At 49.6% G+C, this 13,450-nt stretch overlaps 1 protein-coding gene across 1 annotated transcript in view; it reads left to right on the top strand.

Annotated features, from left to right (window-relative positions):
- The window catches only part of LOC144500870 (spondin-2-like), a 41,869-nt gene extending 29,990 nt beyond the window's left edge, over positions 1-11,879 (top strand). The window contains exons 4-5 of the mRNA XM_078224344.1: positions 7,636-8,043; positions 11,675-11,879. Coding sequence (XP_078080470.1) covers positions 7,636-8,043; positions 11,675-11,802 — 536 coding nt within the window. The 3' untranslated portion in view covers positions 11,803-11,879. The remainder of the gene's footprint in view (positions 1-7,635; positions 8,044-11,674) is intronic.
- Positions 11,880-13,450: the final 1,571 nt, after the last annotated feature.

Raw genomic sequence — 13,450 nt, 5'->3', positions numbered from 1 at the left:
ACAATCACGTCATCTCCTCTCCTGATATTCCTGATATATCTGGCTGGCCATATTCCTGGACATTTCATCACATGACCTCATGCCTCCCAGCTACCTTCCCCCCTCACTCCAAAGCTTCCACCTGATATCCTGAGGGTGGCCTATGTTCCCACATTAATTAGGTAGAGATCAGACTGTACATGGCTGTTGGACCAACCATTCTTTCTCTCCCACCCCTTCCAATGTCCAATGTTTTAGAATTAATAGATAAAAATGTTCAAATAAAATTAAATAGGGTGGCATGGTGGCACAATGGTTAGCACTGCTGCCTCACAGCGCGCCAGGGGCCCGGGTTCGATTCCCGACTTGGGTCACTGTGCGGAGTCTGCACGTTCTCCCCGTGTCTTCGTGGGTTTCCTCCGGGTGCTCCGGTTTCCTCCCACAGTCCAACGATATGCGGGTTAGGTTGATTGGCCGTGCTGAATTGACCCCAGAGTCAGGGGATTGGCAGGGTAAATATGTGGGGTTACGGGGATAGGGCCTGGGTGGGATTGTCGGTGTAGACTCAATGGGCCGAATGGCCTCTTTCTGCACGGTAGAGATTCTATGAAAATAACTTTCCTCCTGGTTGCTCTTGGCAGTGCCCTAGAGATTAATATTTGATTTCTGGAGATTCTAATCCTGTTGGATTGCGGACCCTAATCGCCCCCGACCTGGGCCCACTCCGTGCTGAGTGTAAAAACTTGGAATCGTGTTTTCAATCATAGCATCTGAAAACTGATGAGTACAAAAATTCACCAGAAAAAACCAAGCACTTTTTTCCTTTGACAAGTGTTATCTCTTCATTGACATTGGGCAGCTTTGCATGCTTTCTGCTGTACTAGTATTTGTACTGCACCACTAATGGTGGGCTGTCTAAAGCCAGGGATTATCGGACAACCTGCATAAACCAATACATTAACACAAGGTTATCAGCCAACAGCCTCAGCAGGCAATTAATTCACCAGCAACAACCTCCAGGAGAACCAAATGATTTCTTTTCTCAGTCCCTATTATTTGATTTATATTAGGCCTCCCATCCCAAGCGTCTTTTGAGAAAAGGTGTGGGCAAGTGATTTATCTCCTGTCAGCTCACCCCTCAGCACTGACACAGGAACAGGACTGGCCCATTTAATTCCTACCATCTGTTCCACCCTGCCACTCAGTGAGATTATGGCTGATCTATGGCGGTGGCACAATGGTTAGCACTGCTGCCTCACGGCACCAGAGACCCGGGTTCGATTCCTAGCTTGGGTCTGTGTGGAGTGCGCACGTTCTCTCTGTGTCTGCGTGGCTTTCCTCCGGGTGCTCTGGTTTCCTCCCACAGTCCAAAGATGTGCAGGTTAGGTTGACTGGCCGTGATAAATTGACCCTAGTTTCAGGGGGATTAGTAGGGTAAGTGTGTGTGGTTACGAGAATAGGGTGGGATTGTTGTCAGTACAGGTTCAATGGGCCAAATAGCCTCCTTTTGTACTGTAGGGATTCTATGATTCTAACTCCATAAACCAGCCTTTGCTCCATATCCTTAATACCTCATTATCAGTCTCAAATTCAGGGACATAGGGAATTAATAATTGACCTAGCATCAACTGTTGTTTGTGGAAGAGAGTTCCAAATGTCCCCTAAGCTTTGCTTGTTGAAGATATGCTGACCATTCCCGGAAGACCTGGCTCTAATTAGTTGGCTGTTCCCCCTAGAGATTGGATACTTGACCCCTTTGGCAAGTCACAGCTAAGAACAGATGCCTCCTTATTCCATGGCTCTATGAGTTGCTATGCTAAAACGCTTTTACATTCCACTGCCTTGAGTCAGCAACAACTCTAACACTGCTACACAAAGTCAAGTATAAATGTGCCAAATTAACATTGATAATCTCTCTGCTCCCTTCTCAACTGATGCGCTATCAATTAGGCAAAAGACAACTTGTGTGCCAGTACAACTGTAGGCTTTTATTCATAACAGAATCAGGAGCACATCCCAACAGGTAACCGACCCGAACTGAACAAGGGGGAGGAAACAGCTACCTTTATACTAGGTGACAAGGGGAGGAGCCAAGCCAGCAGGGGATGTGTCCAGGCATAACAAACACACAACGGTGGTCCAGGCAGGACAAAGGCACAACTGAAGTCCCCCACATTCACCCCTCCTTTAAAAAAAACAACACGGGGTGAAGCGGAAACAATATCACAAGTCCAGACGATCTGGTGGCTTGATCCGCCATCGCGATCATCGTAGTGCAGGTTGCAGAGTCGTCCGAGCAGGGAGCGATGTCGGCCCAGGCTCCAGGAGGCGCCAGGTGGTGTGAGGCGGACCCATCCGTCCCGTCCAGTAGTCGGGTACTGCGTGGCGACGTCTCCGGTGACTCAAGCGAGCTGTACATAGGGGTGAGGGAAGTGAGCTGTGGCCCTGGTGGTGTATGGAGAACAGTGGGAACTGGGGCTGGGGGGTGGAGGGACGTAGTGGGCTCTGGGTGCACAACACAAGGGACAGTGGGGCGGAGGGACATGGTGGCCTCAGGGGCACCTGCGGGTGCCAAGTCGCGGACAGAGACCGTGTCCTCTCGCCCATCAGGGTACGCTACATAAGCGTATTGAGGATTAACGTGGAGCAATTGGATCTCCTCGACCAAGGGGTCTGCCTTATGGATCCGGACATGCTTCCGAAGCAGAACGGGCCCCGGGGACATCAGTCAAGCTGGGAGCGAAGTACCCGAGGAGGACTTTCTGGGGAACGTGAACATCCGCTCGGGAGGGGTCGCATTGGTCGCTGTACACAAGAGTGACCTAATTGAATGTAATGCGTCCGGGAGGACGTCTTGCCAACGGCTGACTGGAAGGCCCCTAGACTGTAGCGCTAATAGAACAGCCTTCCAGACCGTTACGTTCTCCCGCTCTACTTGACCATTGCCCCTGGGGTTATAGCTAGTGGTGCGGCTGGAGGCAATGCCTTTGGCGAGCAGGTACTGCCGCAGCCCATCACTCATGAATGAGGACCCACGGTCGCTATGAATATAGGATGGAAAGCCAAACAGGGTGAAGAGCGTGTTCAGGGTCCGAATCACCGTAGCCGTGGTCATGTCCGGGCAGGGGAAGGCAAAAGGGAAATGCGAGTATTCATCGATGACATTCAGAAAATAAATATTGGAGTTAGAGGAAGGGAGGGGGCCTTTAAAATCAATGCTGAGGTGCTCAAACGCGCGAGTGGCCTTTATAAGGTGCGCCCTGCCTGGCCGGTAGAACTGCGGTTTGCACTCTGCGCAGACCCTGCATTGCCTGGTAATCGATCTGACTTCCTCGAGGGAATAGGGCAGGTTACAGGCTTTGACAAAGTGGAAAAGTCTGGTGACACCCGGGTGACAGAGATCGTTATGGAGGGACTGTAGCTGGTCCAGTTGGGCGCTGGCACATGTTCCACGGGACAGGGCGTCTGGGGGCTCATTGAGCTTCCCGGGCCGGTACATGATGTCATATCTGTAGGTGGAGAGCTCAATCCTCCACCGCAAGATCTTGTCATTCTTAATCTTGCCCCTCTGCCTGGTGTTAAACAGAAAGGCAACGGACCGCTGGTCCGTAAGTAAAGTGAACCGTTGGCCCGCGAGATAATGGCGCCAGTGCCGGACGGCTTCCACGATGGCCTGGGCCTCCTTCTCGACCGAGGAGTGTCGAATCTCAGGGCCTTGTAGGGTCCGGGAAAAAAAAGGCCACCGGATGGCCCCTTTGGTTAAGGGTGGCGGCTAGGGCAAAGTCAGACGCATCACTCTCCACTTGGAATGGGATGGATTCATCCACAGCATGCATCGCGGCCTTCGCGATGTCCGCTTTGATGTCATCGAAGGCCTGATGGGCCTCCTCCACCAGGGGAAAAGAGGTCAATTTGAGGAGCGGACGGGCTTTATCCGCGTAACGGGGAACCCACTGAGCATATTAGGAGAAGAAGCCCAGGCATCTCCTCAGTGCTTTGAGAGTAGTAGGGAGGGGAAGCCGCATAAGGGGACGCATACGGGCTGGGTCGGGACCAAGGACACCATTTTCTACCACGTACCCAAGGATGGCGAGGCGACGTGTCCGAAATACACACTTCGCCTCATTATATGTCAGATTCAGGAGAGTGGCCGTACGGAGGAATTTTTGTAAGTTGGCATCATGGTCCTGCTGGTCATGGCCGCAGATGGTGACATTATCCAGATACGGGAAAGTGGCCCGTAGCCCGTGCTGGTCCACCATTTGATCCATGGCCCGCTGGAAAACTGAGATCCCATTGGTGACACCAAAGGGGACTCGGAGGAACTGGTAGAGGCGACCGTCCGCCTCAAAGGCAGTATATGGGCGATCCTCCGAGCGGATAGAGAGCTGGTGGCAGGCCGATTTTAAATCAATCGTAGAGAAAACCCTATAGTGCGCGATGCGGTTGACTATGTCTGCAATGCGGGGAAGAGGGTACGCATCTAGTTGCGTATACCTGTTTATGGTCTGGCTACAGTCGATCACCATGCGGTGTTTCTCCCCCGATTTAACTACGACCACCTGCGCCCTCCAGGGGCTGGTGCTGGCCTGGATAATCCCTTCCTTGAGCAAACGTTGTACTTCGGACCGAATGAAGGCTCGGTCTTCCGCACTATAGCGCCTACTTTTGGTGGCTATAGGCCTGCAATCCAGGGTGAGATTATCGAATAAAGTGCGGGGGGGGGGTAATCTTGAGTGTCGAGAGACTGCAGGTGGTGCGCGGGGGGCGCTGCAGTGACGGCGCCTTGCAGACAGAGTGTGGGGGATAAGGGCCATCATACTGCAGGGTGACGCTACTATGATGGGTGAGGAAATCTAACCCCAGCAGTACAGCTGCGCAGAGTCGCGGCAGCACGAGGAGCCGAAAACGCTCATAGACTGTGCCCTGTACTGTCAGCGTCACCCAACACCACCCGAGGACCTCCACCGAGTGAGAATCCGAAGCCATGGAGATAGTCCATCTCCAGGGCCGCACGGGAACTGCATATCGACGCACTGTGCGAGGGTGTATAAAACTTTCTGTGCTCCCGCAGTCGAACAGGCAGTTTTCTGCATGGTCATTTATCTTGATCTCCATTATTGACTTGGAGAGTTGGTGAGGCTGCGACTGGTCCAGGCAAATCGATTCCACCGTCAAATCCAGTAAGAATCCATCTTCGTCCGCGTCTGATGACGTCACGGATAAAGGTTCCCACTCGGCGCGCCTTGATGACGGCATCAAAGATGGCGATTCCCGCGCATCCACTGACTGCATCAAAGATGGCGACTCACGCGCATCCGGCGACTGCATTAAAGATGGCGAATCGTGCGCAGCCGCTGACTGCATTAAACATGGCTGCGCCCGCGGAACACATGTGGTGCCACAAGGCTTCGCGATCGGCTTCGCCCGGCAGACTTTGACGAAGTGGCCTAACTTACCACATCCAGAGCAGATCGCATCCTTTGCCGGGCAGCGACGCCGAGGATGCTTGGATAGGCCTCAAAAGTAGCATTTGGGCCCCGCTGGAACAGCCGTCGCGGTGGAACCGTCGATGGAACGGGATGCAGGGTAGGCCCCGAGATTGCGGGAGGCCGCTTCTAGCGATTCAGCCACCGTGGCCGTTTTCTGGAGATCCAGGCCACCCTGTTCAAGCAGGCGCTGCCGAATGTAAGCAGACTCAACACCCGCGACGTAGGCGTCCCGGATCAGGTCCTCCGTGTTCTGAGCGGCTGAAACAGCCTTACAGTCGCAAGCTCGAGCTAGAACCCGCAGGGCGCGCAGAAATTGGGCGCACGATTCTCCTGGCTGCTGCCTGCGAGTAGCCAAGAGATGTCTGGCGTAGACCACGTTAGGGCTCTTTTGAAACTGCCCTTTTAAGAGTTCTATAGCATCCACGTATGTAGTGGCGTCCCGGAAGATAGCGTAGACTGCATCACTTACCCGGGCGCAGAGCACATGGAGCTTATCGCCGTTGGAGTCGACGACCGCAGCGGCGTCGATGAATGCTTCAAAGCAGTCCAGCCAATGGTCACATTTATCAGAGACTCCGACCTCTTGAGGGTCCAATGTTAACTTGTCGGGCTTTAAAAGCTGCTCCATGTCGGTCAAATGTAATGAATAAAATTGATGCGCTATCAATTCGGCAAAAGACTACTTGTGGGCCAATACAACTGTAGGTTTTTATTCATAACAGAATCGGGAGCACATCCCAACAGGTAACCGACCCGAACTGAACAAGGGGGAGGAAACAGCCACCTTTATACTAGGTGACAAGGGGAGGAGCCGAGCCGGCAGGGGATGTGTCCAGGCATGACAAACACACAACGGTGGTCCAAGCAGGACAAAGGCACAACTGAAGTCCACCACATCAACCCTAGCCAAACTCCCAAGTCCCAGCTAACCTGGTTCCTACTTATTTCCTTCTACTGTTGGAATTTTGTTGAGATGGCAACAGGAGAAGTTGCCAATTTAGAGAAACATCCAACGGCAAAAAAATGATTAACCTCTGTCTGGCCTTATGACCTCTTCAGATCAACACCCTGTGATGAGTTTTAGACTACTGGCCTTAAAAGAATACGTCAATAATTAAATGTGACAAACATGCTTAACACCTCAGATGTGGAGATGCTGGCTTTGGACTGGGGTGGGCACAGTAAGAAGTCTCACAACACCAGGTTAAAGTCCAACAGGTTTGTTTGGTATCATGAGCTTTCGGAACGCTGCCCCTACATCCGGTGAGTGAAGAGTTGGATTCACAAACAGGGCATATATAAACACAAGCTCAATTACAAGATAATGGTTGGAATGCGAGTCTTTACAGGTAGTCAAGTCTTTACAGGTACAGACAATGCGAGTGGAGAGAGGGTTAAGCACAGGTTAAAGAGGTGTGGATTGTCTCCAGCCAGAACAGTTAGTGAGATTTTGCAAGCCCAGGCAAGTCGTGGGGGTTACAGATAGCGTGACATGAACCCAAGATCCCGGTTGAGGCCGTCCTCATGTGTGCGGAACTTGGCTATCAGTTTCTGCTCAGCGATTCTGCGTTGTTGTGTGTCTTGAAGGCCGCCTTGAAGAACGCTTACCAGAAGATCAGAGGCTGAATGCTATGAGACCATGCGGACGCTTCGACAACAGATGAATGGACACCACTTGACAATCACCAGGCAGGAGTGTTTCCTTCCTGTCGGGGAACACTTCAGCAGTTGAGGGCATTCAGCCTGACAAAGGGTCATCTGGACTCGAAACGTCAGCTCTTTTCTCTCCTTACAGATGCTACCAGACCTGCTGAGATTTTCCAGCATTTTCTCTTTTGGTTTCTCATCTCTTGTGAACCAATTGTGATTTCTATTACTCATTTTTTGTTTATTTACCAGAAATCCAATTAGCCACATTTGTGTTCCCAATTAGCTCCATGTAACTTGTGGCTAATGCATTGAACAACACTGGGTTAAAGCATGCTATTGAATTGGGAATTTAAGCGATAAATCCAGGTATCAAAGTAGTCCAGCGTTCGTTGGCAACAATAGCCCTTTATTCGGAAGCGAAGTCAAAATGCACACCCATGCTCACAGCAGTAAAGACTGAATGCAGTGACATTGTAAGGTAGAAGTAACAAGGTGTTTTTTTGTTACCCTTCAGATTCCCAGGAAAAGGAATTCATCAGCACACCCTTGGACTGCGAAGTCTCTGTTTGGTCTTCCTGGGGTCTCTGCAGCCACAGCTGTGGGATTGGCATCCGGGAGAGGACACGGTTTATCTTGCAGCATCCTGCCAATGATGGGGAGACCTGCCCAACCTTGCTGATCCAGGAAGAGTGCGAGGAATCTCCTTGTCCGACAAACAGCAATGTCACTGTTTCAGAGCCAACAGAAGGAGCTGCAAAGACACACTTTGGGACGAACCTGAACAAAAGCGGAGACTCTAACTTACTGAAAGTGCCCCTGCCACAGCAAAACGAAACAGCCGGTGAACCAGAGACTATCACAGCACAAACTCATCCTGACTCAATGCAAGGCCAAGAAAGAAACCAATTCCTGAAACTCACAAGTAAGTTACTTCTGCCCTTCTTTCCTGGATCAAATGCACCAGGAAAGGCGAGTAGAGTTTTTAATAAACATTTCTCTTTTACTGCAGTGACTGTTGACCTGGACACTTGTTGACTTTGGGGAAGTAAATAGTAATATTCGTCTTCTTGTTTCTGTACCTGTTGCAAGATGACAAGTGCAGCGAATGTTTATTTATTAGTGTCACATTAACACTGCCATGAAGTTACTGTGAATCCAAAAGGGAAAATGCTGGAAAATCTCAGCAGGTCTGGCAGCATCTGTAAGGAGAGAAAAGAGCTGACGTTTTGAGTCCAGATGACCCTTTGTCAAAGCTACTGTGAAAATTCCCGAGTCGCCACACTCTGGCCTCTGTTCGGGTACATGGAGGGAGAATTTAGCATGGCCAATGCACCAAACCAGCATTCCTTTTGGACTATGGGAGGAAACCGGAGTACCCGGAGGAAACCCATGTGGACACAAGGAGAACGTGCAGACTCCGCAGAGACAGTGACCCAACAGTGATCCTTGGCGCTATGAGGCAGCAATGCTAACCATTGGTCCACCATGAATGTGGGAACGTGCGTGTCGGAAGGTTCAAGCTCGAACCAGTGGGAAGTTAGCCAACCCCACAATTTTAATAAAGCAGCCAATTTGCATATGGCAAATTCCTTCAACATGATAATAACCAGATCATCTGTTTACTGATGTTGGTTGCAGGATCCATGTTGGCACGGACTATGGGGAAAATTCCCCTGCCAATGACATCCATCTGGGAGGGCAGACGGGGCCTCATTTTAATATCTCATCGGAGAGACAACCCCTTTGACTGTGCAGCACTCCCTTACACTGCACCAGAGTGCCAGCCTAACTCTTGTTCTCAACTCTCTGGAGCTAGATTCGAACGCACAACCTTCTGAGTCAAATGTGAGAGGGTTACCCATTGAACCACAGCTGCCATGTTGAGACTTACCATTCCCCCATAACCAGATTTTGTTTCATATCACTCCAGAGGTTTACTTCTATGACCCCACCGAATTCTGGTTCTACCAGCCTTATCACCCATAACCAAATAGCCATTCTTTATGCACATGTTTAGCTGGTGAATGAAATCATGTGTTTGGCCATAAAGGCGCATAGTCAATTCTCAATCAGTATCTGTACAATTGCACTTCTAGCAGGGATCAGTTAATAGTAATGGAGAGCAGGAACCATGGGGTTCTGAAGCCCCAAACTTGGGTTGGCACAGTGGTTAGCACTGCTGCCTCACAGCGCCAGGGACTCAGGTTCAATTCCAGCCTCGGGTCACTGTCTATAGGGAATTTGCACATTCTCCCCATGACTGCATGGGTTTCTTCCAGGTGCTGCGGTTTCCTCCCACAGTCCAAAGATGTGTGGGCTAGGTGGATTGGCCATGCTAAATTGCCCTCTAGTGCCAGGGGGACTAGCTAGGGTAAATGCATGGGGTTACGGAGATGGGGCCTGGGTGGGATTGTGGTTTGTGCAGACTCGATGGGCCAAATGGCCTCCTTCTGCACTGTAGGATTCCATGATCAAGGATTGAGATTGAAACAGGATGACTCTGGTCTTCAGGTTTAGGTTCCTTATGGGCAATGCATTTACCCATTGAATTTTCAGGGGAAGAAAAATCGAGTTTTTAATAAACATTTATCTTTTACTGCAACGACTGTTGACCATGATACTTGTTTACTTTACTTTAGGACCTGGGAATTAAATAGTAATATTAGATAAGCAAGGACAATCAAAATTAAAATGATTAAAAATGTACAAAACAAACTGTAAATTTGAAGTAGTTTGTAGATATACACAGTGACTCTACCAGCATTGCTCCCACCATGCCAGCATCAAACCAGCAGAGGGAAGCCATTTGGCCCATTGTGTCTGCACCAACTCTTTGAACGCGCAATACATCTAGTAGCATTCTCTCACCTTACAAAGAACAAAGAACAAAGAACAGTACAGCACAGGAAACAGGCCTTTCGGCCCTCCAAGCCTGTGCCGCTCCTTGGTCCAACTAGACCAATCGTTTGTATCCCTCCATTCCCAGGCTGCTCATGTGACTATCCAGGTAAGTCTTAAACGATGTCAGCGTGCCTGCCTCCACCACCCTACTTGGCAGCGCATTCCAGGCCCCCACCACCCTCTGTGTAAAAAACGTCCCTCTGATGTCTGAGTTATACCTCGCCCCTCTCAGCTTGAGCCCGTGACCCCTCGTGATCGTCACCTCCGACCTGGGAAAAAGCTTCCCACTGTTCACCCTATCTATACCCTTCATAATCTTGTATACCTCTATTAGATCTCCCCTCATTCTCCGTCTTTCCAAGGAGAACAACCCCAGTCTACCCAATCTCTCCTCATAGCTAAGACCCTCCATACCAGGCAACATCCTGGTAAACCTTCTCTGCACTCTCTCCAATGCCTCCACGTCCTTCTGGTAGTGCGGCGACCAGAACTGGACGCAGTACTCCAAATGTGGCCTAACCAGCGTTCTATACAGCTGCATCATCAGACTCCAGCTTTTATACTCTATACCCCGTCCTATAAAGGCAAGCATACCATATGCCTTCTTCACCACCTTCTCCACCTGTGTTGCCACCTTCTCCCTGTAACCCCGCACATTCTCCCTTTTCAGATAACAATCTAATACAAGAGCAGGCAAGGGAAATATTTTTACGCAACAAGTGGTTAGGATTTGGAGTGCAATGATTAATAGGCTGGGGGAAACATATTTAATAGAAGGCTTCAGAAGGAAGTTGGATAAATACTTGAGGGAGAAAATATTGCGGGGATATGGGGAAACAATGGAAGAATGGCACTAACTGGGTTAATAAAGCTCTTATGGACTTGATGGGCTGGGTTGTATTCTATGATTCTGCAAAACATATTCTGTGCACTGGCAAAATTCGGTCCTTGAAGTATCTGAACTTGTGCAAGTCTCGTCAACAATGGCCTGGGGCAATCTTTGTAGAGAGGTATGGTATGAGTCCATTTTGAGTGCAACATGGTGTAAGTCCTTCACGGCAGGCCAGATGCTAACCCTGTGTGAGGTTAACTGTATAACAATTCACAATAGATCGTGCAGTTTCAGACGGATTGCGGGAGCAGTAATTTTCACTGTGACTAATATCCGATCAACCACCATTCATTTCATTAAAAGCAGCGAGCGGGAAGTGACCTTTTCCCTCGTTACATCTGTCTAGGCCAGTTCCAAACTAGAAGGTACTTTCACCCGTGGATATCAGTAACAGATGACTCGAATTTGAGAGCCGTTTATTGCTTTAAAGCATTTTCAATTCTTTCATGGGATGAAGGTGTCACTGACAGGGCCAGCATTTGTTGCCGCCCATTCTAATTGTCCATTTGAACTGAGTGCCATTGCAGAGTTAAGAGTAAGCCACAATGCAAAAGGTTGGCAGATTTCCTTCCCTAAAGAGCATTAGTCAACCAGCTTCACTGTAAATGCCTTTATAATCCAGATTTATGAGTTATATTAGTCTGGGTCGCTGGATTACAAGCCCAATGATTTTATCACCACATCACTGTCTTCCCTGAGGTTATTCCAGCTCACATGACAATTAAATCTATTTATATTTCTCTCTCTCCCTTACCTGCAGATGAAAGCCAGGAGATCTCAGAGGCTGGCGCTCAATCCATTGAGAATCTGCCAGAACTTCCAAATGCTTCTACTGATCAGCCCTTCACTAACCTAACCTCAACCACAGCAACAGAAGAGGATGGATAAGGAATTACCCCAATTTGCTGAAGTCATCAGACCCCATACTGGTTCTGATGAACTAAATGATGAAAAAAATTAAAGTTGTTTGTTAAGCATTTTTGTGTAGAGTGTGATTTCGGTGAAATTGACAAATGTGGAGCATGTGGAGTGGCACGGGTGGCACAGTGGTTAGCACTGCTGTCTCACAGCACCAGGGACCCGGGTTCGATTCCCGGGGGCACGGGTGGCACAGTGGTTAGCACTGCTGTCTCACAGCACCAGGGACCCAGGTTCGATTCCCGGGGGCACGGGTGGCACAGTGGGTTAGCACTGCTGTCTCACAGCACCAGGGACCCGGGTTCGATTCCCGGGGGCACGGGTGGCACAGTGGTTAGCACTGCTGTCTCACAGCACCAGGGACCCGGGTTCAATTCCGGCCTCAGATAACTGTCTGTGTGGAGTTTGCACATTCTCCCCCATATCTGCGTGGGTTTCCTCCGGGTGCTCCGGTTTCCTCCCACAGTCCAAAGATGTGCGGGTTAGGTTGATTGGCCAGGTCAAATTGACCCTTAGTGTCAGGGGGATTAGGACTGTAAATATGTGGGATTATGAGAATAGGGCCTGGGTGGGATTGTTGTTGGTGCAGTCTCGATGGGCCAAATGGCCTCCTTCTGCACTGTAGGGATTCTATGATAATATCAGAGACACAGGCTTCGGACATATTGTAGAGTTTTGGGCGGGAGTTTCCGGCCACAGTCACCCCGAAACTGGAAAATCCTGCCCGAGGTCAATGGTCCATGGTCCACCCTTCGCCCGTTTCAATTTCTGTGGCGGGTGGGACGAGAAAATTCACCCATAAGTTTGCACTCTCATGGTATAGCTTTTCTCAACAAGAGCAAGCTGCACTCAATTCTAGTCACCGATGTAGGTCAGGCAAGAGCTACGAGGCTGCATCCTCATATTTCAGTGATAAGGAGGGACTGGAGGGATCTGTGCCCTCTAGAAGGTAAGTGGAGGCATAAAGACAGTTAACAAGTGGAAAAGAGAAATCCAGAGCAATGCCTCAAACTAAACTCTGAGCATAGGACAAGGGGCCACGGGGCTAACTGCTGAATGTAGGGCTGAGCTCAGGAAGCTCTTCACACAATTCCCCTCCAATTCGATTTTCAAGTTTGCTGACGACACCACTGTAGTGGGTCGGATCTCAAACAATGATGAGACGGAGTACAGGAATGAGATAGAGAATCTGATGAACTGGTGCAGCAACAATAATCTCTCCCTCAATGTCAACAAAACAAAGGAGATTGTCATCGACTTCAGGAAGCGTAAAGGAGAACATACCCCTGTCTACATCAATGGGGATGAAGTAGAAAGGGTCGAGAGCTTCAAATGTTTAGGTGTCCAGATCACCAACAATCTGTCCTGGTCCCCCCATGCCGACACTATAGTTAAGAAAGCCCATCAACACCTCTACTTTCTCAGAAGTCTAAGGAAATTTGGCATGTCAGCTACGACTCTCACCAACTTTTACAGATGCACCATAGAAAGCATTCTTTCTAGTTGTATCACAGCTTGGTATGGCTCCTGCTCTGCCCAAGACCGCAAGGAACTACAAAAGGTCATGAATGTAGCCCAATCCATCACTCAAACCAGCCTCCCATCCATTGACTCTGTC

This window comes from Mustelus asterias, chromosome 11 (assembly GCF_964213995.1).
Source record: "Mustelus asterias chromosome 11, sMusAst1.hap1.1, whole genome shotgun sequence".
Taxonomy (NCBI): domain Eukaryota; kingdom Metazoa; phylum Chordata; class Chondrichthyes; order Carcharhiniformes; family Triakidae; genus Mustelus; species Mustelus asterias.
This window is presented reverse-complemented; position numbering and strand designations above follow the sequence as displayed.